This window comes from Dryobates pubescens, chromosome Z (assembly GCF_014839835.1).
Source record: "Dryobates pubescens isolate bDryPub1 chromosome Z, bDryPub1.pri, whole genome shotgun sequence".
NCBI classification, from domain to species: Eukaryota; Metazoa; Chordata; class Aves; order Piciformes; family Picidae; genus Dryobates; species Dryobates pubescens.
The window spans coordinates 55,749,502-55,777,232 of NC_071657.1; the positions used below are offsets into that span (position 1 = coordinate 55,749,502).

General features: G+C 42.9%; 1 protein-coding gene across 1 annotated transcript in view; it reads right to left on the reverse strand.

The window, feature by feature from the left end:
* The window catches only part of SMARCA2 (SWI/SNF related, matrix associated, actin dependent regulator of chromatin, subfamily a, member 2), a 121,273-nt gene extending 93,870 nt beyond the window's left edge, over window positions 1–27,403 (reverse strand). Inside the window, 3 exon segments of the mRNA XM_054178817.1 lie at window positions 6,811–6,934; window positions 17,937–18,197; window positions 27,230–27,403. Coding sequence (XP_054034792.1) covers window positions 6,811–6,934; window positions 17,937–18,161 — 349 coding nt within the window. The 5' untranslated portion in view covers window positions 18,162–18,197; window positions 27,230–27,403.
* Between the last annotated feature and the right edge of the window lie 328 nt (window positions 27,404–27,731).

A 27,731-nucleotide genomic window follows, 5' to 3' on the forward strand; every position in this document is an offset into this window, starting at 1 on the left:
CAATACAAACAGCAGATTGTACTGAGAGCCTAGGCTTTTCTCCTGATGTAAAAGTAATGCCGTGCACAAGGTGTGCACAGGTTGACGGTCCATTACACCGAGTGGCTGAGTTGCAATAAACTACTACAAGGCCATGCAGCAAGAGAGAAGCTGAAATGGAGATTAATAGATGGTTTCAAAACCACCTATTGGCAAGGAGAGCCTAAAGGCAAACTACCTGCAGTGTGCCCAGGCAGCCAAGAGGGCCAATGGCATCAGTGTGGCCAGCAGGAGCAGGGAGGTCATTCTGCCCCTGTACACCGCACTGGTTAGGCCACACCTTGACTACTGTGTCCAGTTCTGGGCCCCTCAGTTTAGGAAGGATGTTGACTTGCTGGAACGTGTCCAGAGAAGGGCAACAAAGTTGGTGAGGGGTTTGGAACACAAGCCTTATGAGGAGAGACCGAGGGAGCTGGGGTTGCTTAGCCTGGAGAAGAGGAGGCTCAAGGGTGACCTTATTGCTCTTTACAACTACCTTAAGGGAGGTTGTAGACAGGCAGAGGTTGGTCTCTTCTCCCAGGCAACCAGCACCAGAAGAAGAGGACAGAGTCTCAAGCTGTGCCAGGGGAGGTTTAGGCTGGTGGTTAGTATCATAGTTTCAGTCAGGGTTGGAAGGGACCACAAGGATCATGTAGTTCCAACCCCCCTGCCACGGGCAGGGACACCCCACACTAGATCAGGCCAGAGCCTCATCATTGGAGTCACCATGATTGGAGGTGTTGAGGAGACTTGATAGGATGCTTGGTTGCATGGTTTAGTTGATTAGGTGGGTTGGAGAATAGGTTAGTCTGGTCTATTCTATTCTATTCTATTCTATTCCATTCCATTCTATTCTATTCTGGATGTGAAAGGAAGACCTTAAACATACTTTACATACCTCAAGGTAGGGTATGACTATGGTAGATCTACTTACACCCCTCCAGGGAAATCTTCTCACTCAACTACTTCTTTCTGAAATGCCTCTACACCAGCATGGGGAATAAACAGAGTGAAGAAGAGGTATGGGTGTGGTCTCTAGGGTGTGGTTTAACAGCCAAGACCTAGTTGCAATTGCATAGACAGGGTGAGATGGCTTGCATGACTGAATGTATTCATGGACGGTTAGTTACTTTTCAGGAAAGACAGACCAGCAAGACGAAGCAGTGGAGGTGCTCTTTATGTGATAGAGCAACTGGAATGCATTAAACTCTGTCTAGGAGCAGAAGATGAACATGTTGAAAAGTAACAGGTAAGAATTAAGGGACAGCCTAACATAGGTGACATTGTAATGATTGTGCACCACAGGCCACCTGACCAGGAAGAGGAATCAATGAGCTTAAAGTAGTTGCCGTGGTTATCATGGGAGATTTCAACCACCAGTGAAGTGATGTTTGGTGAAAAGGCAACACACTGAGGCACAAACAATCCAGGAGGTTCCTGCAGTGCAGGAAGAGTGGTGGAGGACTCTACGAAGCAAAGTGCACTGCTGTACCTTGTGCTAATGAACAAAGAAGGTCTGGCTGGGGATGTGAGAGACAGAGGCAGCCTTGGCTGCAGTGACCATTGAGATGGCGGGATTTGGTATCATACAAGCAAGCAGCAGGGTAGTAAGTAGTATTGCAGGAGACTTAACATGGATGATCAAGGAGCTTCTGGTAAAACTCATATGGAAGAATGAAGTTCACAGAACCTGGGAAAAGGGTCACTTGGTAGGAATATAGGACCAGTACCAAAGTATGCAGGGATGCAATGAGGAAAGATAAGGTCCTCTCCAAATTAAAGCTGGCCAAAGAAGTGAAAGGTAACAGGAAGGATTTCTTCAAGTATGTCCTTCAAGTACATCAGCAGGAAAAGGAATACTAAGAAAAACGTGGGCCCACTGCTGAATGAGGTGGGTGCCCTGGTGACAGAAGAGACAGAGGTACTGAATACACTCTTTGCATCAGCCTTTACTGATAAGGCTGGCCCTCAGGAATCCCAGTCCCTGAACATAATAGACAAAGTGTGTAGGAATGCAGAATCTCCCTTAGTCAAGGAGGACTGAGTTTGATGATCACAGGACTGAGTTTGATATCACAGGATGATCAAGGAGGGCTGAGTTTGATGATCACAGGGAAGGTTCAGGCTAGATGTTAGGAAAAAGTTCTATACAGAAAGAGTGATTGCCCATTGGAATGGGCTGCCTGGGGAGGTGGTGGAGTCGCCATCATTGGAGGTTTTCAGGAGAAGACTTGATGGGGTGCTTGGTGCCGTGGGTTAGATGTTTGGGTGGTGTTGGATTGGTTGATGGGTTGGACGCGATGATCTTGAAGGTCTCTTCCAACCTGGTTTATTCTATGTATTCTATGTAAACAAGCTGAACACCCACAAATCCCTGGTCCTTGATGGGATGTATTGTATTGTTTGATTAATTAGGTTATTAGCTGTGGCAATTAGGTTATTAGCTGTGGCAATGCCAGCAACGAACAGTGTGAGCAATCTGGCAGGCTTAGAGCCTGACATGGTGGTAGGCCATGCTCAGCACAAATGCAGAAGTGGCTAGCAGTGTAGCAAAACAGTACTAGGCCAGCAGCAAGTAACTAAAGCAGGACACTGGTAGCTATCAACACAGTTACTGGGAATAACAGGATGCACACCTCCATCTACAGCCTCACGTGTTTGACCAATAATCTATAATAGTGCGATATGTGGTCACTCGTGGGGAACCAGCGAAGCTATGCCAATGATGCTCTCCGAGTTCATATAAGTTGTAGAAGTTCCCTTAATACGCACTTCACTTCACTTTCCTATAGTGTACTCACTATGCTCGCACTATACTCGTGCAATACTGGAACAATAAAGGAACAATACTAGATCATCTTGGTCATCTGTATTGACTTCAGTCTCCATCACCGACAATTAGCTAAGGTAATTATGCGTTGTGATTATGATATCTCTTGTTACATTGAATTGGTATCTCTGTAAATAAACCCTGAGTTGTGTGTGTTACTTTTTCCCTCACTTTTGTGTTGGGGGAGCAGGGAGTTTATCCCTTGCGCTAAACCATTACAATTAGAAAAGGCGTCTCCTCTGTTACTGTGCCTCTCCTGTCATCAAGGAGCACATCCCATCTCATGGCTGCAAACACTGTATATGGCAACACACAAGAACTCTTCTCAGCCCTTCTGCTTTGTATGATAGAGTCTCATACCACCTACACAATAAACTACTAGTGCTGTTGGCTCTGCTACAATCCAGCCCACAGAAACAAACACATTCTACTGAGCACCCTGATCAGCTTTTGTAACCAACTTTCTGGTATTTACTGTTAAACCTCTGTGCAAATTCCATCAGTGCTGATTTTGCATTTTTTTCAGATCACTGACAAACACACTGAACAGCACTGAATCAAAACAGGGTCCTACAAGCCTAGCTAGAAAAATTCATAATTGGATTATCATCTTCTATTTACAGTGAGGTTTATAATCTGCCGTTCAACTAGCTTAATATATTTAATATAGGTTGTATTGATTTTTCTAAGTGCTTTCTCCTAAATTATAACATCATAGAGTAACAAACCAACCACCTTTTATAACTCTGCCAGGGAGACAGAGTTGCATTTATCATTATTACTACTGGTTTTAATGATGTGTAGAGAAACACTATGGTCCAGGATTCATTTTCCTTACGACTATACAAATACTATATTGTACTAAGTACTGCACCACACCTGTCTACATTCTAATAAATCAAATCTGCACCAGAAATAAATCTTTTTGATAAGGCCATTCAGAGGGACCTGGACAAGCTGGAGAAGTGGGCGTATGTGATTAAACAAAGTCAAGTGCAAGGCTGTGCACCTGGCTCAGGGCAACCCCTGGTATCAATACTGAGGCACGAAGGGAGTGAAAGCAGCTCTGTAAAGAAGGACTTGGGGATACTGGTGGATGAAAACCTGGATATAAGCCAGTAATGTGTGCTCACAACCCAGAAAGTCAAATGTATTCTGGGCCATATCAAAAGAAGCACATCCCATGGGTCAAAGAAGTTTCTACCCCTCTACTCTGCTCTGCTGATGTACTGGTGAAGCTCTGAGGTCCTCAGCACAGGAAAGACTTGGATCAACAGGAGTGGGTCCAGAGGACAGCTACGTAGATTACTAAGGGGCTGGTGCACCTGTCCTAAGAGGACAAGCTGAGAGAGTTGGTGCTCAACCTGGAGAAGAGGTGGCTTGGGGAAACCTTACTGCAGCCTTTCAATACTTACAATGGGATTATAAGGAATATGGAGCAAAAGTTTTTTAGTAGGGCTTGTAGCAACAAGACGAAGGTTTTAAACTGAAAGAGGGTAGATTCAGACTAGATACAAGGAAGAAATTTTTTACAGTAAGAGTGGTTAAATACTGGAACAAGTTGACCAGAGAGATAGTAAACACCCCACCCTTAAAAATATTCCAAGTTAGGTTGGACAGGGCTTTGCGCAACTTGATCTGGTTAAATATGTCCCTACTCCTCTGCAGGGAGTGTGGACTACTGACTTTCAAAGGTCACTTCCAATTCAAACCATACTACGATTCTGTGACTCTATGATTTTTCAACAAAACTGTTCGTAGTGGCCTGAACCATAGACAAGGTCATCTGGAATTAAAAGGCAGAAAGCATTTCTGTATCTTACTAGAATCATTGCTAGACGAAGCAACATTTAACTGATACACAGCCATTTGGCTTATGCTTTCAAACTAATGGCAAAAATTTAGGATCATCCATTCCCTGGGGCTTTGAAGTTCTTCAACTACTTTCCACCAAATGTCCAAAACTAGTATCGATCAGCATATAAATTTACCTACTTCAATCTGAGGCCTACAGGCACTAAAAGACATAAAAAAAACCCAAACCAACAGACCTTGAAGTTACAATCTTCTTCACTATCAATACAGGCTGAGGGACGAGGTGATAGAAAAGCAGCTCTGCAGAAAAGGACTTGGGGGTGCTGATGAATAAGAAGCTGGGCATGAGCAGACAGTGTGCGCTTGCAGCCAATTGCATCCTGAGCTGCATCAAAAGAAGCATGGCAAATAGGTCGAGAGAAGTGATTCTGACTCTGCTCTGGTAAGACCTCACCTGAAGCACTGCATCCAGCTCTGGAGTCCTCAACACAGAAGCGACATGGACCTGATGGAGCAGGTCCAGAGGAGGGCCATGAAAATCATCAAGGGGTTGGAGTGCCTCTCCTACATAGAAAGGCTGAAGGAGCTGCCTGCCAGGGAGACCTAATAGCAATATTCCAGTACCTGAAAGGGGCTTACAAGAAGGATGGAGAGAGACAGTTTACAAAAGCCTGTAGTGATAGGATGAGGAGCAATCATTTCAAACTAGTTTCATTCCACAGTTTGTAGAAACACAATTACCTTGCAGGATTCTAATCTTCTGGTAAATCAGACTGAAAGAGTCCAATAGGTAGAAAGTATATGAAGAAACCTAGTTTTCTATCTTGGATATGTACACTAATGGGGAGAAAGTGCAACAGTAGTAGACAGGGCTTTCCCCCATAGGTATCACAGTAGCCTTAAGTGCCATCCTAATTTTTTGTGAAGATGAAATTGCATAAGAAGAAAAAAAGGAGGCATAGTGGCAAAGAAAGCTAAAATATTCAACATCAAGCAAAGTATTTAAAATCCTAGGGGGGAGAAGCAGTTAACCATTTCTTTTAAAGGTCTGCTGATATTATGATTCCAGTATTCTGTTTTCCTTGCAACAATTGCCAACATACACCAGAAAGACAGCAGGGTTCTGTAGTCTTTAGCCTGACACAGCTGCTACTAATGCAATCATCTTTCTGCAGAGCAACACAACCAGTAAGGCTGATCTCAGCCAGTAAAGGAAAGGGGCAAACAACTAGTGCTTCTTTCAGCTGAAGCATTTGCAACTTGCACTTTTGAACTTTGACCACGTTGTGTTTAAACAGACTCGTCATCATTTTCAGACTAAATGCTCTGTGCATTTTAAGGACCAAATTCATTACAAGCAAAAGAGTCTCTCTAAATGCAGGCAGGTAAAATTTTGCTCTTGGAGCCTGAGTCACTCTGCTGATCTGTACCTGTTTTCTCTTCCCAGCCTTTCTCTTATCCTATGTAAATACAGTAAACAAGGACTGCCTCTTAATAGATTTGTACAGTCAGCATAGAACCAGGATCCTACTTTCATATGGGATTCTTCAGGTGTTGCTGCAATGTAATTAATTATGCAGTAGGCAAAGCCCTATCTTCTGAGCTACTTAATATTTGCACATTATTACTAGTTAAATCTCCATCATACTGAGCTGTTTGCAGAATCTATTTCCTCTTAGGCTGCAAACTAAATGACATAAAGGCAGCATTCTGGCATAAAAACTTTGGAAAGAACTTAGATCAGCCCTTGACTAAACATTACAGATATTAAAGAAGGTTTCTCCAGGTTTGATTAGGTTCTTCTGTCTTATCACCACAGGATTAAAACAGATCACATTCAAATACATTTACAATAGCCATGTAAGAGAGGAAAGAACTATATGGAATTTTTTGGAGATCTGAACTGAAATCTGTAATAGACTTAGTTCAAGTACTTCTCCCAGTCACAGACTTGAACCTGAGCTATTTTCCAACACAACTGATGGACACTCCAGAAAACATAGAGATTACCCTCACCCTGTAATATCCATTCAGCCTTTCCAAACAAAGCTGAAAGGAAGTAACCAGAAATCAGTTACATGAAAGTGCTGACTCTTTGTGGAACAGAAGAGCCCCAAAATCATACAGCACACATAGTATGTATAAACCTTGGCTATGCTGGTCCATTGGACTCTGAGGTGGGCCCATTCCAGGGTGAGGAGGTCGCATACTCTTCATGGAGCCACAGTGAACATCTTCAACCATTCCTTTCTCGTGCAAGCCATCAATAGACTGTAAAAGCAAAATAAGTATTTATATAGAGATAGTATATAAATCAACTATAAAAATCCAAAGGACTAACTCAAATCCTAAACAAACACATAAAATAAACCTTTACGCCTGGACTTACTAGATATTTTACCAAGCACACCCTGCTTGTTCCCTCTTTCCTTTTTTCTTCCTTTTTTTTTGTTTTGTTTGTTGGGGGCGGGGGTTGTTTGTTTTGCTTGGGTTTTGGTTTTTTTTTCCCCTTTTTTCTCTCTATGAACTGCTTGGCAATGCCAGGGAGGCAAACTGTCAAATACAAACACACAAACTGTACTGGTTTCATATTACAAAGTGCCGTAACACACACCAACTGACGAAAGTACAGCCTGTGGCTCAGCTAGTTATTTTTAGACCAAACTTTGCCCTTTCAGTCACTGCTCTACTGGAATGTCCAAACACTGTTTCTCTTCAAAAACAAACTTGACGCTGCAGAAGAAACCTCATCTTTACAGGCAAAAAGAGGGATAAGCAGACAAGGAAGGGAAGGCATAATTCTACTAAAATACTTGTGCTCCCTACAGTTCCTGTCACCTCATTCACTCATCAAAAAACACAGTTCCCAGGGTACTTGAAATGCAAAACAGGACCAAGTGCCTTCTTCAGAGAAGACAGCCTGGGTCAGAAAAACATGCTGAAGGCATGCAAAGCACTGGAAAAGACATCCAAGAGAAACTGAAGGACTTTGCATGTGAAAATTGGGGAAAAGTAACATCGTAAGGACACCTTAAGAAAACTAAAAAGTTTTACTTGAAAGCAAAAGTTACATTAGGTCCCTAACTACAGAGGAGATTGTGCTCTTTCACCTCTAACTCAGAGCTCTGCAAGGCTTTGTATTAGCAAGGGACAGGCTGGTATTGCTTAGTTGTCTACAGAAATAGAAAGCTCTGTCCCCACTCTGTGACACAGGAATGCCTGCACCCTAAATAACATTCTTGCAAAAACTGAGACATTGTAGACTGTTCTATCTAAACGCACAACTATTTATAGATAATTGTTTTAAAACAGAAAGTTAAGAAACTTACTCCAAGGGGAAAATACAGGCAGTTAACAAATAGAGAGTGTAAGAAGCTACACCAAGCCACAGACAAAAAATAGTTCCTGCTGCATTTCTTCTTTTAGAGCAATTTGTTGCATGTGAAGATCCCTTCCTCTCCCTTTGCTCCTACTTAATAAGATTAACAATGTGGAACAAGAATGCTTCATTCTTTACATTCTGCTCACAGGAGCTTAACACTGTAGAAACTCGAACACCTGTAAAGCCAGATCCATTCCTATTTCATAACGGTTGTACGTCAAGGACTAAAATTTCAAGGTCTCCAAGAGGAGAAGAAAACTGTGAAGAAATCATACCCAATTTCCAGAACAGAGGTACACCTCTGTGGTGTGACTGCAGTGTCACTGCATAGTGGCAACTATGAAACCTCTGTGAATGCAAATGGCTCTCATGGGACCAAAATGGGACACAGCATGCACACCCAAGACATCAGAAATACCAGCATATAAAACAGGGGGACATTAACAAAGAGCAACAGTGAAAAGGAAAACAAATGTGTGGCCTTTCAAAATATTTTTTTTTATTCAAAAAGAACATAAAGGTAAAGACATGACCAAACAAGAAAACATCAACTGAAGGCATGCTTACATGCAAAGAAGTGATCACAAAACCAGGTATTTTGGAAAGTAAGTATTAAAAATAACAAACCAAAACAAACACATAAAACCTGGAGCAAAGTGAAATGCTTTAAGGAAGAGACCCTAAATATGGCAAGGAAGGGGTTTGCTTCTGTACGTTTGCAGAAATTATGCTGTGAAAATCCTGAAAGTGAAATTCATTATAAACAGATTAGGAAAGGTGGAACTTGTTACTAAGTTTTTTACTAGCAAAGCTACAAAAGATGAAGATGGCATAAATTTCTTTGAAGACGAAATTATTTTAGCAACCACAATACTGTTAAATTTTCCAAAGAGTCCTTGTATTTCCAAGAATACTTTTCACCTAAAAACACTTTGGCTGGCTATGGAAAACCCCTGTAAAAGAGGGTAGACCATTCAGTTAAAGAACTACAAGAACTGGAAATCAGTTATTTTTCATAACTTCTTTGAATTACAATGTAGTTGCAGAGTTTGGTGACAAGCTGAAGTTTGTGTAACAGGCTAAAAATTACAGAAAGGATCTTACACACAATGCAGTTTCTGTCAATTCCTCACTCCTGTATAAATTCTTGAAGGTATTTTCTACAATGACATTATTGGCATGAGGAGTGTAACCTATACTATCAATAAAGCACTACTGCCACATTGCAGTACTTTTCTTCTTTTTTATTCTTTCAATAAGACAGAACAGAAAAAGGAAGTCAGACATACTCAACTCTTATTTTCATTGGTCCCATAAGTAACAACCATCATAGAACAGGTCAGATATACCAAGTGCTCCCAGAATACCTAATGAGGGATGAGCTTCACCTGTATGCAAGTCCACATCTACAGTCTTGGCACTTACAGATTTTAGATAATGTGTAATGCATACATAACATTTTGCTCACACTGCCTTTACTCTGAACTACCAAACTAGACTTCAGTAAAAATTGCTCTATACCAACCAAAAGTAGAGACCAAATAGCAATGTGTTGCCATGTAACTGCACAGTGTTAACTGAATGCATTACTGATAGACCACTGAACTGACTGTAGTTGTCCTTAGAGCAGGGCCTTGGCCAGCAATTCTGTTGTATCTTATAAATCTCTAAAATACCATTTTACATGAGTCTTCTACTGATTTTTCAAGGTTGACACTAATGCTTTATTTTTTCACTAATATAAACACGTACAGCAAAAGTAAAGCCAGGAATGTGCCTGCTAAAAAAAAAAGGGTTACCATGGATCATGAAGTGGCTAAACAACAGGGCTCAGAAGGTTGTGACAAATGGTGGAGAGTACATCTGTAACTAGTGGTGCTCCCCAGGACTCTGTACTGGGTCTAGTTTTATTCCACATCTCCACCAGTGACCTGGATGAAGGTATACAGTATACCCTCAGCAAGGTTGCGGATGATACAAAACTGGGAGGGTTGGCTGACACCCCAGAAGGCTGTGCTGCCATTCAGTGAGATCTGGACAGGCTGCACAGTTTGAGCAGTGACAAATGTAATGAAATGCAACAAGGAAAAGTGTAGAGTCCTACACCTGGGCAAGAATAATCCTATGCTCCAGTACAGGTTGGGTGTTCACCTGATGGAAAACAGCTCCACAGAGGAGGACCTTGGAGTCCAGGTGGACAACAAAGTTATCCATGGGACAGCAATACGCCCTTTTGGCCAATAAGGGCAATGGTATCCTGGGGTACATTCAGAAGACTGTGGACAGCAGGTCAAGGGTGGTTCTCCTCCCCCTCTACTCTGCCCTGGTGAGACTGTATCTGGAGTATTGGGCTCCCCAGTTCAAGAGGGGATATACTAGACAGTGTCCAGTGGAGAGCTACAAGGATGATAAGGTCCTGCAACATCTCTCTTAAGAAGAAAGGCTGAGAGATGTGGGGCTGTTTAGCCTGGAAAAGAGAAGATCAAGAGGAGATCTTATAAATGTTTGTAAGATCTGAAAGGAGGGTGTCAAAAGAAGGTGCTGGTCTCTTTTCAGTGGTGTCCTGTAATAGGACAAGAGGCAATGGATACAAACTGGAATATGGGAAGTTCCACCTAAACATGACAAAAAATTTAAGGAGTAATTTCCAGAGTACTGGAACAGGCTGCTCAGAGAGGTTGAAGAGTCTCCTTCTCTGGACACTTTTGAGACCCTTGTGGATGCATTCCTGTGACCTGCCCCAGGTGAACCTGCTTTGGCAGGAGGGTTGGACTTGATGATCTCCAGGGGTCCCTTCCAACCCCCTAACAATCTACAATTCTGTGACCATGACAAAATTTTTTGTCAGAACATCTAATGTGCACAGGTCTGTTAGCCAGCAGTATCTGAAATGGGAAACCACATGCTTTCCATTTTAATGGAACATCTGAGGAAAGAAGTTATGTATTTAATAAAAATTACCATTTTTGTTGGAAAATATCCCTTGCTGTCACTCAGTTCTTCTCCCACATACCAAAACCAGTAATATTGCCTATGACTTCATAAAAACTTTTTCACAGCCAGTGATCATTTACAGTACACTCAATCACAAATTCACAGAAGAGATTATGCATAGAGTTACAATTAAATAGAAGAGAAAATAAACCAGGAGCTCACTGTACTCTTCCAATCCCTCAAATGAAAGTCAGGAAATAGATACACTGTTGTCACAACTAAGAGTTAAGCAGTTAAACTTATGTGGCAAATTGTCTGCAAAATCATACACAAGGCTGTATTAATTCAAATAAAAGACATCTAACTCCCATGTTTTGTTTCCAAAGGAGCTTCTATGTGGATGCTGAGGTAAAGTAAGATCAGGACAGCCATGTAATGATGTTTTCCTTTAATATCTTCATAGCTTCCAAGTATTTTGGCAAGAATGCTGCTCGGCACTGGACTGGTGTGGAGCCAAGAGGCACTCCATTTTGGTTTCTTTTTGGGGCTTTTCAGGGCGGGAAAACCTCAGCAGACAGCAATGACTGGCAGGGTCATCTTCTCACATGCCTGCTCGAGCGGGTGATGTCAGCCATGGCAAGTTAAATGCGGGAGAGCTGAGCTGCGCGATGCCATTTGGCAAGAGAGCCTTCTGGCTGGACTGCAGCTAGCGGCACGTGCCACGGCATGTTATTTCATCAGAGGGAGGGAGGTGCTGAGTCATGTGGGCTCGTTCCTGAATTGTTCCCCAGTAATGTCCCGTGGCCAGGGACAGGGCTGGTGGTAACTCACCACATAGCTGTTTTCAAAAGATCTGCGTCGACCCAGACTGAGGTCGAACTTAAGCAGGCAGGTGTCAGGCAACTGGCTGCAGAGAGCGCTGGAGCCTGGCACCTGAAATGGAGGGCAGTGGACAGAACACCTGCATTAGGTGTGAGCAGCTCAATTATCTGCTTAATCTAGTGGCTGAACTGAAGGAAGAAGTTGCTAGACTTAGGACTGTAAGGGAATGTGAAAGGGAGTTGGATTTGAGGAACCAGGCTCTGCAGACTCCCCCAAGCAAAGGGAGGTGACCCAAGATGCAGAAGGGAATGGATACAGGTCCCTGTTAGGAGATGCAAAGTAAAACCCTCATGGCTCCACTCACTTTTCCAACCGTCCTTAAAAAACAAGTATGGGGCACTGGATATTGAAAATGAGGTGAATGAGAAGACAGAAGACACACCATCTGAGGTGTTGCCTAAAGCAAAACAGCCCAACCCTGCATCAGGACTTGTTCCCTTGGAGAGAAAAAAAAAAAAGGATGGTAATTACTATTGGTGATTCCCTCCTGAGGGGAACAGAGGGCCCCATAGGTCGGCTGGATCCTTCCCACAGGGAAGTCTGCTGCCTCCCTGGGGTCAGGGTCAGAGATGGTACCAGAAGGCTGCTGAGTCTGGTACAGTCCTCTGATTACTATCCTTTGATAGCTATGCAGGTAGGGAGCAATGAGGTTGAAACCAGAGGTCCAAAGGCAATCAAAAAGCACTTCAAGGCTCTGAGAAAACTGGTTGAGGGGCCAGGGGCACAAGTTATGTTTTCATCAATACCCTTAGTTGCAGGAGAGAATACTGAAAGGAACAGGAAAGCAGCTGTAATTAACAAGTGGCTCAGAGCCTGGTGCCACCAACAGAATTTTGAGTTTTTTGATCTTGGGGAACTTTCTACAGCACCCAGGTGCAGGTCCTCTAGCAACAGATGGAGTACATCTGTTCCAGAGGGGGACATGAGAACAGCCTATCCCACAGAGGGAAAAGGGTTCTAGAAAGGGAGTTGGCAGGACTCATTGACAGGGCTTTAAACTAGATTTGAAGGAGGAAAGGGCTGAAACCAGTCCTCCCCAATCAGGAGTCTGAGGGTGATAAAATGGAGTCGGGGTGAAACCAGCAGCCCAGCTGAAGTGCATGTACACTAATGCATGCAGCATGGGTAACAAACAAGAGGAGATGGAAGCCTTGTTACAGCAGGAAAGTTATGATGTAGTTGCCATCACAGAAACATGGTGGGATGACTCACATGACTGGAGCACTGTAGTCGAAGGCTACAGGCTCTTCAGGAGAGACAGGCAAGGAAGAAGGGGTGGAGGGATGGCCCTGTACATCAGGGAGGTTCTAGACACCATGAAACTAGTGATCAAGGATGATCAAGTTGAGTGCCTGTGGATAAGAATTAGAGGGAAGGCCAACAAGGCTGACATCCTGGTTGGAGTCTGTTACAGACCACCCAACCAGGATGAAGAGGTTGATGAATTATTTTGTAGGCTGCTAGAGGCTGTCTCAAGATCACCAGACCTTGTTATTATGGGTGACTTTAACCTGCCTGATATCTGCTGGGAACTCAACACAGCAGAGAGGAGGCAGTTCAGATGGTTCTTAGAGTGTATGGAGCATAGCTTCTTATCCCAGTTGCTGTATGAGCCTACCAGGGATTAGGCTTTGCTTGACCTTCTTTTTACCAATAGAGAAGGACTGTTGGGAGATGTGGTGGTTGGAGGCTGTCTGGGGTCCAGTGACCATGAAATAATTGAGTTTTTAATTTGCAGTCAAGCTAAGAGGGGCAGCAACAAAACCTCCACTCTGGACTTCTGGAGGACAGACTTCAGGTTACTCAAGGAACTGACTCAGAAGGTACCTTGGGAAACAGCCCTTAAAAACAAAGGGGTCCAGGAGGGCTGGACCTACTTCAAGAAAGAATTCTTGAAGGCACAGGAACAGGCTGTGCCAATGTGCCGGAAGATGAGCCGCGGGGGCAGACGGCCAGCCTGGATGGGCAATGAACTTCTGAGTGAATTAAGGGGTAAAAAGAGGGTGTATCATCTTTGGAAGAAAGGAGAGGTTACCCATGAAATGTTTAAGGATGTTGCTAGGTCATGTAGGAAAAAAATTAGAGAGGCAAAAGCCCGTTTAGAGCTTAGACTGGCCTCTGCTGTGAAGGACAACAAAAAATTCTTCTACAAATATATTAATGGCAAGAGGAGGGGCAAGGACAACCTCCACTCCTTAGTGGACATGGAGGGGAATATTGTAACTAAAGATGAGGAAAAGGCAGAGGTACTTAACACCTTCTTTGCCTCAAGTTTGAATAGCAGGACAGGTTGTCTTATGGACAACTGGCATCCTGAGCTAGCAGATGGAGCTGTACAGTTCCCCTGTAATCCAGGAGGAAGTACGTAGAGATCTGCTCAGCCACCTGGTTCCTCACAAGTCCATGAGACTGGATGGTATCCATCCGAGGGTGCTGAGAGAGCTGGCAGATGAGCTGGCCAAGCCGCCCTCCATCATTATTCAACAGTCCTGGCTCATGGCTTGGACAGCAGCACTCTGTGCTGGATTAGGAACTGGCTGGAGGGCCGAGCCCAGAGTGGTGGTGAATGGTGCCACATCCAGCTGGCAGCCAGACACTAGTGGTGTTACCCAGGGATTAGTGTTTGGCCCCCATCCTGTTTAGTATCTTTACTGATGATCTGGAACCAAGCTGGGGGCAGGTGTTGATCTGTTACAGGGTTGTAGAGCTCTGCAGAGGGACCTCAACAGGCTGGACAGATCAGCAGAGTCCAAGAGCATGGGATTTAACACATCTAAGTGCCGGGTTCTACACATTGGCCACAACAACCCCATGCAGTGCTACAGGCTGGGGTCAGAGTGGCTGGAGAGCAGCCAGAACAGAAAAGGACCTGGGAGTATTGGTTGATAGTAGGCTGAACATGAGCCAGCAGTGTGCCCAGGTGGCCAAAAAGGCCAATGGCATCCTGGCCTGGATCAGGAATAGTGTGGCCAGCAGGAACAGAGAAGTCATTGTACTCCTGTACTCAGCACTGGTTAGGCCACACCTTGAGCCCTGTGTCCAGTTCTGGGCCCCTCAGCTTAGGAAAAGATGTTGACTTGCTGGAATGTGTCCAGAGAAGGGCAATAAAGTTGGTGAGGGTTTGGAGCACAAGCCCTGTGAGGAGAGACTGAGGGAGCTGGGATTGCTTAGCGTGGAGAAGAGGAGGCTGAGGGGAGACCTTATTGCTGTCTACAACTACCTGAAGGGAGGTTGTAGACAGGTGGGGGTTGGTATCTTCTTCCAGGCAACAACCAACAGAACAAGAGGACACAGTCTCAAGTTGCACCAGGGGAGGTTTAGGTTGGATGTTGGGAATAAGTTCTTTACAGAAAGAGTGTTTGGCCATTGGAACGGGTTGCACAGGGAGGTGGTGCAGTCACCATCACTGGTAGTGTTAAAGAAGAAACTGGATGAGGCACTTGGTGTCATGGTACAGTTGATGAGATGGTGTTGGGTGATAGGTTGGACTTGATCTCAACAGTCTTTTCCAATCTGGTTAATTCTATTCTATTCTCACCTCACTCTCTGATGCTGCTACAGTTTGTTCATTTAGCAATCCCTTCTGATGGACTTTTAAGTATTTCTCCTTACATGTAGCTGTCTTGCATCCAAGATACACTTCAGTAAAATATGGAACTCTTAAGTATTTCCCTGGTGATTTGATGAACAGCCTAAAACTTACTTAAGAAATTAGCAAGAAAAATCTTATTTTGTCTGTCAAAATAAATACTGCAAATAAATACTAAATTTTCCTGTGGAAGGAGTTTCTGCTTGCTAGATGAATATACAGTCTTTAATTTTCATATTAACTGTTATTAGTAAACATACTTTAGGATTCAACACTTTAATATCAACTGTTATCAATCAGTGTTTGTTGTTACTTTTAAAAATTTTTTATGCATTAAACATTCTTTGTAAGCTAGTCAAACATCTAACACAAAATGAAGATATTTCACTGCTTAGTTTGTTTATTTTAGAAGAGCTACACCCCACTGTATACACAGGATGTGTAATCCCTCACTTTACTCCATTTCATTAGGAGGAAAAAAAAAATTTTGTTTTTCTGCTATATCATGACTTGAAAGTCAAAAACTACCTAATACTGACTGACCAGTTTTTTAATTACACGGAACAATACTGAAGTAGTGTGTGTAAAATAGTCTAGAAGCATCCTTCCAGAGCATTTCTTAAGCAGATATTTCCTTTAGTTGTCACAACACACTATTTCTGGGGCTGTGTAAAAAAACACAGGCCAGAAAATGGATCTAAACTGAAAAACTAACCAAGATTTTTCTTTTCACCTGGTCTGGTTCAACTGACTCATTCTCTAGTATAGTTACACACGAGAAGGAATGATGGAACTTGTGAAGTGGCAACATAGAAGACAGCAAGGCTACTGATACTAAAATAAAGATTTGTGAAATTACAGCCTTTGCTCCATTATCAGAATCAAGGTACAGAAAAGGGGAAATTAATTTTACTATAATTATACTGATTGATCATCTTTGAATTAGCTATCCATTCTCTTCGCATGCGCAGTGCATTGTCCAAAACATTTCAGTGCCATCACAATGAGAGAATTTCTACTCTTGCTTACAAAACTTCTGAAGTGCTTGTAAGGTCTCTTAAAGCACCTTGTGGGATAACAATTTGTTGATATGTTTCTAATGCTAGCACAGCATTAAATACATGAAGAACATGAAAAGTGAAACAGAATATAGCAGTTAAAAATATAACATATGGAGGATTCAACCATTCTAATGGAAAAATCCCTGGTGCTGTCTTCTTCTGCAGAATCTCTTGAAGACAGAAACGAAAGAACTTACACATGTAAAAACCCTGGCTGTCTATGAAGTTTGGAGAATTTACCAGAGTAGGAAACCTTGGGCTGTAACTGACTGTACAAACAAGGAAATGTCAATTGCAAATGTCTAATCTGCCTAACAGCTAAATTGCATGCTTCAAGATTCAAATGCAGACATTTTAGTTACTGTATATAATGGAATACTCAGAAATTACAACAGTTCAGCACAAACGAACAGCTGAACCATGTCCTCCTGTACTTCAGCTGTCTGTGCTATTCGAAATTTTAAAGTTCTAGATGTAAAAGATGGTTGTCTCATGCCCCTACTTACTGGACATAGTTTTAACTGTTTTAATGAATGAAATTGATCCACATGTGAAAATGGCAACATGAAGAAACTGCCAATTAATGAGGAAATTTTAAATATGTTTAAAGTTCTATTGTGATTTTTTTTTTAATTCCAAGTGGAACAAATACGAGTTACCAAATGTTTTCAGAGTTTTGGCTCTGTAAGGTAAGAACAGAACATCAGTGAAACTGAAATTATCCTAAACTCTAAATCTTTGGTACACAACCAAATAAAAATGGCAATTCAGAGACTCTTCTCACAAATGAATTTCCACAGAAGCAATGATTTCATCAAAGCAAAAGGCATTAAAGACAAGATGTCTAAACACAAAAGTGTATGACAACAACCACTGAGGCCCAGTTCTTCACATGCTCTACACTATGTAGTTTTTAAATCCTTAGTGAGATGGAGCCCTTATAAAATAACTCAGAAACCAGGCTTTTCACAAACATGGAAGAGTAAAAAGCTCTGCAAGCCCTTTCAGAGTTAAAAACAGTAATTAAACAAATGAAATGCATGCAAACACAAGACAGACAAGAAGAAAAACAAACAAAAAACCTTCCACATGGTTAGAATGGTCTATGATAAGGTTTCAACACTGTAAATAATTATTTTTACCCCTAGTAACATTTGCTTTATTGAAAGTACACTTCACCAATAAAGATTTGCAAACTACTAACTCTATAGTTCAAAGCAGTCTACTAAGAACAAGGAAATTGTTTCATCTGATTTATGCACCACCTTTACTACTAAAAGACAGAAGCAGGAATGTAGCTGCAGTTTTGCAGGGGATACATGATGTGCAATAGCAGTTGTGCAGGTCTAAATCTCGTGTAAGTACATTTGTTAATCATTGGAGATAACTGCCAGAAGAAAAGGTTCACTTGTAATAAACTATTACCTTATGCATTTGATGCATGCCTTCCTGTGGATAATCAGTAGGTCCCATTGTTGGCATCGGATGTGGGACACTGGGTGGACCAGGACTTGGCCCCATCATGCTGTGAACTGAGCCAGGAGATGGCCCTGGTCCTGGGCTAGGTCCTAGAATCGGTCCAGGCGAAGGTCCTGGTCCAGGAGATGGACCAGGATGAGGCATGGCGCCAGGGTCTGTAGGCGTGGACATCTATTTTCTGTCTCCTTTTCAGTCAGCAGAATACCTCTAATAACAAAACCAAAACAAAACAAAAAGCAGAATTTCTATGTGATGATAGGGGCACTGAAAAAAAAGTAGTACAAACTACTAGCAGTCTTTACACACACAAGCACACACATGGCAAGCTGTCTTCAGCAGAAGATGCTTAAATGATCCTTAATGTTGCAAATCATTTTGACCATCCTTCTAAAAACCTCCTAGAAAGATAAAATCCTTATAGCTTGCCAATTTCTGGATATTTGTATGCTACTCATAGAAAAAAGCAATGAGTACTTGCTATCATCAGATGTAGCACACAGGGTCAAGCATACTACTTGAGCTGGGCACCTCTCTAATACATGTGTTTTTAAAAATCTCTCCCTAAACAGATGTGAACTCTTTCATAATATGGTAAGACAGCAAAACAAACATTTAAAGGATTATTAAGACTGTTTTCTGAGTTTTGTGGGGGTTTTAGTTATTAACATAGGACTTCTCTGGTTATACCCAGATGCAATGATAATACCAAATAAAACAACAACAGAAAGGACAATTACTTTGGACTGAAGAGTTCTAATTCAGTTCAGCAGTTCTGTCGATGTCACAAACTAGAAGAGTGCAGCTCAAGTGGCTTATAAAACAGTAAGTGCCCTGAGAACAAATCACAGGCTTTTACAGGCTGAAAAACCATTACCATTTTTTTCATTTCCATGTTCTTATGAAAACAAACTAATGCAGGCTACAGGCTTGGAACATTTCCAAGAACTTTTATCATTCTTCTTCATCTTTTGAAGAACATTTATCAGTGTTTATTATTGGGAACTTTTTGTTTACTAGTGTCAAAGTATTCTAATACAGTGATAAAGCTACCATATTTTTACAAAACTATGGCTAGTTACTTAAAACAAGATTAGACATGTTTCTTGGTATTCCCCACTCCTCTATGTATTTGATCATACAGTGATCTCATTATTTAAGTAGCTAACACAGTTGAAAAAAAACACTATACTAAAATAAACACAAAAAGCCAAACCCACCAACCAACAAAACACCTAATGAGTGACATTGCTGAACTGAAACAACAGATGAGTTCCAGTGAAGCACAAAGAAGGATCACCACTTTCAGCAGCAGCTCACATTAAATGGGCTTAGTCTGTTCCACTTACTTAATATAGGTGTAGTTTTATAAGTTTATCCACCCATGATTATCTGTCCCACAATAATAATACCAATCCAATGAAAAATAAGTCTTATTAAAAAGCATTCTAATTTGGTACAAGATAATTACAACGTAATGATACATTACAAGGTCTAAGACAAGTGCCTGTCTCAGCCTCTCTCCTTACAGAATTTATCACAGGAGTGTTCTACCTTCCACATCTGGATTTATAACCATCCACAGTCAGCAGTAGGTATTTTCCAAGACAAGTGGTGTAACCCTGTTATGACACTGTTTATACAGAGCCACACTGTAACACTGCAAACACCCTAGCTTGCAGGCAAATTAAGAAATAGACTCTCAAGAAAAACAAAGTACCCTCCCAAGGTTCCAAATAAGTGGATTACTGCTTACTGCTAGCAATCAGGGAATTCCAAGCTTACAGAACTGATCATCTTTCTTTTTTCACAAGCAAGAGTCTGAAGTTGCTAGAAAGACAAACACTGCATCAAGACCAGTTTCACTCATACATCCCCAATTACTTAATAATTCTGTCAGGATCAAAACCAACTTAATAGCTTTTTATTATAACTCTGCTTTTGTTATGTATTAATAGCTACTACTTTTTTCTGATTAAAGGCAACAAATTAAAACACTGCTTAGCTCATTTAAAATAGAGCATCCTCACCTGAAATAGGCTACCTTGGGATTCTATTTCGTTGCAAGGTTAAATAGGGAGATGCCTATGAAGCTTCTCTGTTCAAAACAAAACGCTATAATCACTAATTAGTCCCCTACGACCCCATGACATTACCACAAAAGGAATCAAGTTAGCAAATAATTCACAACTGCATAAACCATGACACAGCTTCTTACAAGCGCTACAGTTTGACTATATGAACAACTGTTTCACATAACAAAGAGTTCCAATAGAAGTCAATCAGTACATTGCAAAATACAAGACTAACACCCTCTCTGCATGTTATTAGCCAAATTCAGCCTATTTACAAAGGCAGAAGCTGCTATCGTCACCACTACTCAGAGCAATGTATACAGAATCACAACACAATTGATTACTAAACTACTATCAGTATACAATATCCCAGAATAACCTGTTTTGCAAAAAAACCTCCCCTAATTCATAATTCCCTTCTACTTCAAATTCAGCCTGTAGTTATCATAAAAATTAACAGTCTCAGGTTCACTACTTACAACACTGTCATATACATACACATTAAACACGTGTGCACAAGTCTGGAAAACTTTTTAAAGGGTAAGCAAGTGTCTAACTGGCGAAAAATAGTGACTACCAGATGGGAACATTACAACCCTTAAAACAGATGATGTCTCTTTGTTATCTTTCTTTATGAGTAGATAAACTCACCAAATATGTAACTGTTTTTTTTTAAACAGGTCTACCTCCAGAGATGTCGAGGAACATACTTACACTAAAAAGGCAAAAAACAAAAATAAAAAAGCCAAAACAACAACAACAAAAAAAACCACTAATATTAAAAAAAAAAAAGAAAATCTACATTAGGTGAACACAAAATGTTGGAAAATATTACCTGAAAGCAAGTAATAAATCTTTTCCAGAGATATACATGGATATAAAAAGTAATTTTGTTTAGCAACAGTAGTCCACAAAAATTTTTAAAACAGCCACTGCCATAACCCAGAATACATTACACATGGCCCCACCAAGTAAGGGAGAATTGATAAAAAGCCATTTAACAAGTTTCAAAAATAGCTTAGTTATATTTACTAAGTCTGAGATTGCACAAAACCCCTGCAGAAATCAGGCATCTGCTCACATTAAAAACCAGTAAGAGCTAGCTATCTAATTCCTGGGTTCATATAAAAATCTCACTAAAGTCAAAGGAAAAAAAACTATAGTATAAAGAGACAACAGGTACAAGAGCAGCCAAGCTCCATCTAGATAACACTGTGATTAGTTTATGAAAATTCTGGTCCCTATACTGAAATAACAAAATGAAGCCAACTCTCTGCCACAGACCAACTTGTTTGGACTGCTTTTTAATGAATTGTGCCTGTCAAAATAGCAAAGGCAAGGCAAGGGGGTGGGGGATGGGGAAGGGTGTGGAAATAAATGCTGATAAGGAAAACAAAAACGTATTTCCATCTCATTGTACTTAGTAAGGCTGCTGGCCTTAATTCTCAACTGCATTACACACTAACTGATTCTCAAATGACCAATCTTAACATTTCCTCAAATCCCTCATGGGAGTAGTGCTACCCACAAGACTCCAAGTATGACCTACCGCTTCTTGAACTGCAGTCCTTTATGACTTCTTAGGTTATTTACACCAGTATCATCAAATGTATTTTGTGAACAGCCCAAACTAGATCCAAAACTAAAACACAGCAGACAACACAAACATCTGCATTACTTCAGAACTCAAGACTAGCTGGACACCCAGAAAGATCCAGAGATTATATGCTTCAACACAGCACACACATTTGAGTTTAAGAACAGATGGAACAGTAAGTATTTATAATTTTTCTAGCTGTTTTCCTTCATGATCCAATACAACTGCTGTCTTTCCAGAACTGAGTCAACCTCAACGGAACTTCAGCCAGGATGTTTTAGCCAGATCCCCTGTCTTCTATAGGTAATGGAAAGTAAGTGGAAATTGCATCACTTAGATCTGATTAAAAGGAAATGTGAACCCATGCAAAAGCCACATACCCACTGCAAAGCAGACTGTAATTTTTGCCTTCACAGAAAAATAATCACAGTTTATTTCTCCCCATACATCACCAACTGAAGCCATGATTTGTAAGTGGCTTTCAAAAGATATACTGTGAAATTATACACTACAGCATAAAGGAGTAATTTGTATTACACCATCATAGAAAACATGAAATGATATTGTCAGTGACCCCTAGTACATGTTTAATCTGCTAACTGTAATCGAATGAAGGTGTCTGAAGTTTAACAACTGATCAATAATGACAATTTATTTAGAAGCAAGTAAGTGGTTTGTCTTATTCAGCCCCACAGGACATCCTGCATTAACATTTACCAGGATTTAACTACTGTAATTTTATCAATCAATAAATGGGCTTACATGAAACAACCAAAAAAATCAGTATAGAGAAGAGTCAAATCTTCAGTTAACTTCAACCAAAGTTACTCAGTTCACCCAAGAGAAGCTTTTGCATACTCTTTCATCTAACAACTCCATAATCTTCTGGAAGGGAATGTGCAGTTTAAGCTACAAGTCATAAATGCTGCACCCTAATTGCATATGCAGACCCTTAGGCCACAGACAAAAACCTCTAGACACTGCTTTAGCCCTTCGCCTAGCTCTTAACCGAAGTCTGTCTACATGCACCCCCTTTTCACATGCAGTGATAGTTTAAGATGATAGTCCTAATACTGGCCACCATCAATTCTTTACGAATATTCTGGTAGAAGATCTTACTCCTAATGTGTAGCTGACTTACAGAATACTTTCTTATGAAAAACTAAAATTAGCACAACAAAACGCATGGCTAACAGCTGGGAGAGGAATGTCAAAAGGCATCATTGCAAGTCAGAGTTCACGGCAAGTTAGGTTAAGCTACGATGCCACAAGGAAGAGGCTACAGCACAGAGGGATGGCTTTGCTGCAAAAGTCATTATCTTTAAGGAAAAGAGAAGGACAGACAGTTACAGTCAGTTTAATTGTCTTATAACCACCACAGTCACAGTAGATAATGCCCAAGTCCACATTTGCTACATATGTACATTCCACTGTATGTTTCATGTACGTAAAACTGATTCTTGCCAACACTAACTGGTTACCGATCAAGTTTCCATACCACGATCTTTAGTAGAGGTAGTAATCACATTTCTTGAAAAACACCTTCACATTAGATTCTGAAAATCAAAAGCTAATGAGAGATAGGCAGAATTAAAGGAATTCACCATATTACTGAAGTCGCATGTCTTTAAACTAAAAGAAGAAGGGAGAAGACTGTTTCAAATACAATTTACTTAAGGTAAGATATCAGTGAAGATACAGAAAAGTATCATTTCTGTAACAACAAACTTAATTTTAACACTTTCCCCAAAGGTCTTAGTTCTAAATCATCCACCTAAATCATCCAGCCTGCAGTGATATATAGGAAATAACCTCTACCAAGTGGAGATAAACAGGAAAATGTTTACACTTAAGAAGCAATTCTTTACCCATGTCAGGTACAAAAAGGGAGTTTTCAGTATTAGTCTTCCTTCTACTATGTTTGCAAGCTACTGGTATTGTGTTTAAGTAAGTCTTACTCCTTTATTTTTTATTCATCCTTTCTTATTTTATTTTTCAAATAGGTATAAGTTTTTCTCTACTGCCATTTTCATGACAAGTGATCTTACATCATAACGTCGTGTTTACAACTCCATTAGAGATCAGACAAAAACAGAACTGAAGGGATAAACGTCAAAAGAGGTGGAGGTCTAGGAAGCACTCTTTGCACAAGGAGAACTTCAACTGCAGAAGCACACAAAAAATATAATAAGCACTTTTGTGACTGATTTACAAAAATGTAACAGGAGGAATGAAAAGTCTCCTACTGAAAAGGAACATTTATTTAAATTAATATTACTAATCAGGACCATGAAAGCCACAAGTGAGAGTGCTGGTATTTTTCAAAGTTGCTTCTGTGCACTTTCTGACCCTAACTTCAAAAGTCCAACAAAAAGAGAGAAAATATAGCTGCAGATATTAATTTCATATAGATCTTTGTCAAGACTGCTAGCTGGAGCAGTTTTTCTTTTGCCAATTTTCAAGCCTCAGGTGTTGGTGAAAGCATTCTTAAAACTTGACAAGAAATTGCTCACTGATCACTGCAGAAACGAACAAAAGGAAACCTCTAAGACTGCTCTGAACACAGTCTTCTGGTGCACGTTCTAAGAAACATCACAGAAATACAACTCCTAAAGCTGAGAAATAACTCATGGAATACTGTATTTAATTAAGTTTTACCCCCACCTTTGTCAAGTCCACATTTGCTGCATGGTAACACTTTAGACTTGTTTTTAAATGCTCTTTTCAATTTTACTGATATAAACGAGCATAAAAATCTGCCTCAAATCCTATCTTTTCGGTACATCATTTTTTTCCCTAGAATAACAAAAGGACAGAAGAAACAGTCAGAGAGTAATAGGGCAATTAGGTTCCCAAAGAGAAAGTGTGACTTTATTTGCACAACAATACTAACTTACACAGAAGAGACTGCCCCACCTCGAACACAAAACTGGTGCACTACCAAAGAATTAAATTCCAGTACAATGTTTATCGTCTGGGTCTTAGGGACTATGGTTAAAAACAAGTACCACTGAAGAAATCTAAAGGAAAACGATAAAGAATGAAAGCAGAGTAACGCCGTGTCATAGCTCCCACAGAAATCATGCAGAATACTTAAAATGGTGAAAGTAAAATTAAATAAATAATTTTTACAGTTTCAATTCTTCAGTTAGTTACTTACTTACCTATCCAAAATACTCATCAAAAGATCTTAGAAAGCACAGAATAGCCTGAAGTTTGGAAAGTGAGTATCAAACAGAAGCAGATACAGCAAAGAAAACCAATTTCGACTCTATCAATGTAGCCATGCTGAGACACTTAACCACCCTCTTACTTGACCATATTGAACACTTAAGGGGAAAAAATAAAAAACAGAATTAAAAACGTCGGTTAACCGTAACATAGGTTCGCGTTTAGAAGAACTGCAACTTTTCCAGCCGTGCGCAGTTTGTTGTTCCACCACCATAAATCTGGGGGCGGGAGACCAACCGAAAAACTCACTTTCTCCCCGCACCTCTATCTTAATGGGACGTGCGCCGGGGAGCGAGATGGCACCGCGCCCCTGTGCTGGCACGGGCACACGGACGCAGGGCCGGCCGCGGGCCGCCCGCTCCCTCCGCGGCACCGCTCTGCCTCGGCAGCGCCGCGCGGCTCTTCCGGCCCTGCCCGGCTGCGCGTAGGCCTCGGCGCCGGGCCGCCCGCCGCGTCCCCTCGCCAAAACGCCGGGGCGGGCGCCCACAACCAGTAGGGCCCTATTCTCCCCTTCCGGCCTTTCTGGAAAGTTTTCGCTCCAGCAAACCGGCTCTCAAACGTCCCTATCCGGATGACTTATCCTAGCTGCCTCATCCCCCTTCCCCCTCCCCTCCAAGAAGGAATGCCTGCACCGCTCCCAGCTGCGTGCCGCGGAAGGCCCTGTACCTCGACGGCGCAGGGGGTGTCTCGGCGCCCGCAGGAGAACTAGCAGCAGGGACATGCCTCAGGACTGGGCTGGGCCCGTCGACCCGCCGCTCCTTCCCCCTGCCACCATGTCACGCCGAGCAAACATGTCTGTGCGCCTGTGTGTGGCGGCTTTGAATTCCTGATCCTCCACCACCGCCGCCGCTCGCACAGGCAGAGGGACGGGAAAGGCCACCCCCAGCCGCCAGTGCCGCTTGCCACCGCCTCCCTCACTCCCATGGAGGCCAGGGGATGGGCTCTACTGCCCTTGTGCCCCGCCCGACAGCTAGCTGCAGCAGACTGCTGCCTGCCCCCGCCTCCGGCCCGGCAGAGAACTTTTCCAGGTGCCGACGACCACCCTCTCCCGACGGGACAGACAAGCCGCCTCTACCTGAGCATCCGCGTGTGCCTTAATGCTCGCTCCGCCCGACACCATTAAAAAAAAAAAAAAATTTTAAAAAAAAAACCAGCGCACACCGGAAATAAAACGCTTTTTGCTTGCAAGGCGATTACAAAATTGCAAACGCATGTTTGTGCTACTCCGTTTCACCGACTGCTGCAAGGCCGGGGGAGGGAGGCAGGCATGATTTCTGTAGAGAAAACGCTCGGGGGTGGGAGACGGACCCAATCTATTTTGAGAAGTGAATCGCGACGTCTTTTCAGCAGTAGGGTCTTGACTGTACATTTAAAAACAGAGAGTCCGAAAAGCAACAGGAGCCGTAGCCAGGGCGAAGTCCCAGTCCCCACCTCCTCCCCCCTCCCCGGTGTATGTAGTGCTTGTGACAGGCAGCCAGGGAGCCAGGGAGATTATCCGGATCATGGCCTCCCTGGCTCTGCTGTGGAACGCCGCTACTCTTACAGGCTAGACTGCTCCCTCATGCACCATATTTCTCTCTCCTCATGCCACCCCACTTCCCCTTTCTCGGCCGGGTCTACGCGAGCGTGTGCCATAGCGGAGAAACTGCCCCACCACAACGTACTCTCCCGTCGCCGGACGCCGTGAACTTCACCCAGCGCCGAAACGCAGCCCACCAAGCAGCCCACACCAGGTGGAGCAGTAGGCGAGGCCGCACCCGGCCCACGGAGCCTCCCCTGCGTGGAGGGAAGTGTGGGCTGGCGCTCTCCCGGATCTATTTCTCTCCCGGTCGTGTCGCCTGCAGCTTGTGACACGCTCGCGGCAAGAGGTGCCACGAACTGGTGGGTTTTGCCGTACGAGCCCGCCGGTGAAAAATGCCAGCGACCCCGCTGCACACCACGCACGGCGGCTACCGACGCGCGGGCACGGCGCCTGGCCGCTCCCGGTTGCTTTCGCGGGTGCCGCTGAATCACAAGTCAGCCGTCAGCGACGCCTTGGGGTATTTTTCCCTCCCACCCGGAGATCTGCATCGTGATTATTCCAGAAATACCGGATCAAAACTTTCTTCTCTCCACCCACTAGGGGATATAAATATTTGGGAGGTTCGGGTGCTGAAGAAGGTGGGGAGAAGAAGCAGGTGGCACGACGGCGGCCGGGGCCAGAGGGATGTTCTTGGGGAAAGGAAGGTGGGCACGGTGCGTGCCGGCGCGATCACTAACAATAAAGGACGACACAGGCACCGCCGTGCCAGGGACTCGGAGCGGGGCGGGGGGCGGACCGAGTTGTAAGCTATATTTACCTTCCGCCCAGGAGGAGCGCCGTGGTGGATATCGCTCTTCTCCCCCTTGGTGAGTCACCCGAGTCCGGAACCGGGGCGAAAGACTAGATTATGAACATGACTTCATTGATGACAGCCATTCCCTCCTCTTCCTAAACTCCTGCTCCTCCTCCGGCCCCCTCCCACCGTCTCCCCTCACCGACACCACCGCTCAGGAAACGGCGTTTCCATTGGCCTACGGGCGAGGGAGTGCCCGCCCCCTTGGGCGGAAAGAGCGATGCTATTGGCGCCGGCCAGCTGTCGCTCAATGGAGAGGCTGGGGAGGCGAAGAGGTGTGTAGGAGCGTGGCAGGCAGGGAGTGAGCAAGCAAGGGAGCGAGAGAGCGAATGCACGGGTTCGGCGGCGGGTCAGGGTGACAGCGTGGCCTGCCGCTCGAGGTTGCCCTGAGCCCCCTCACCCCTTCCCAGCTTGTCTATGCTGAGGAGAGGGAGTGACGGCAGCGCCTTCCATCAGGAGAAGGAGC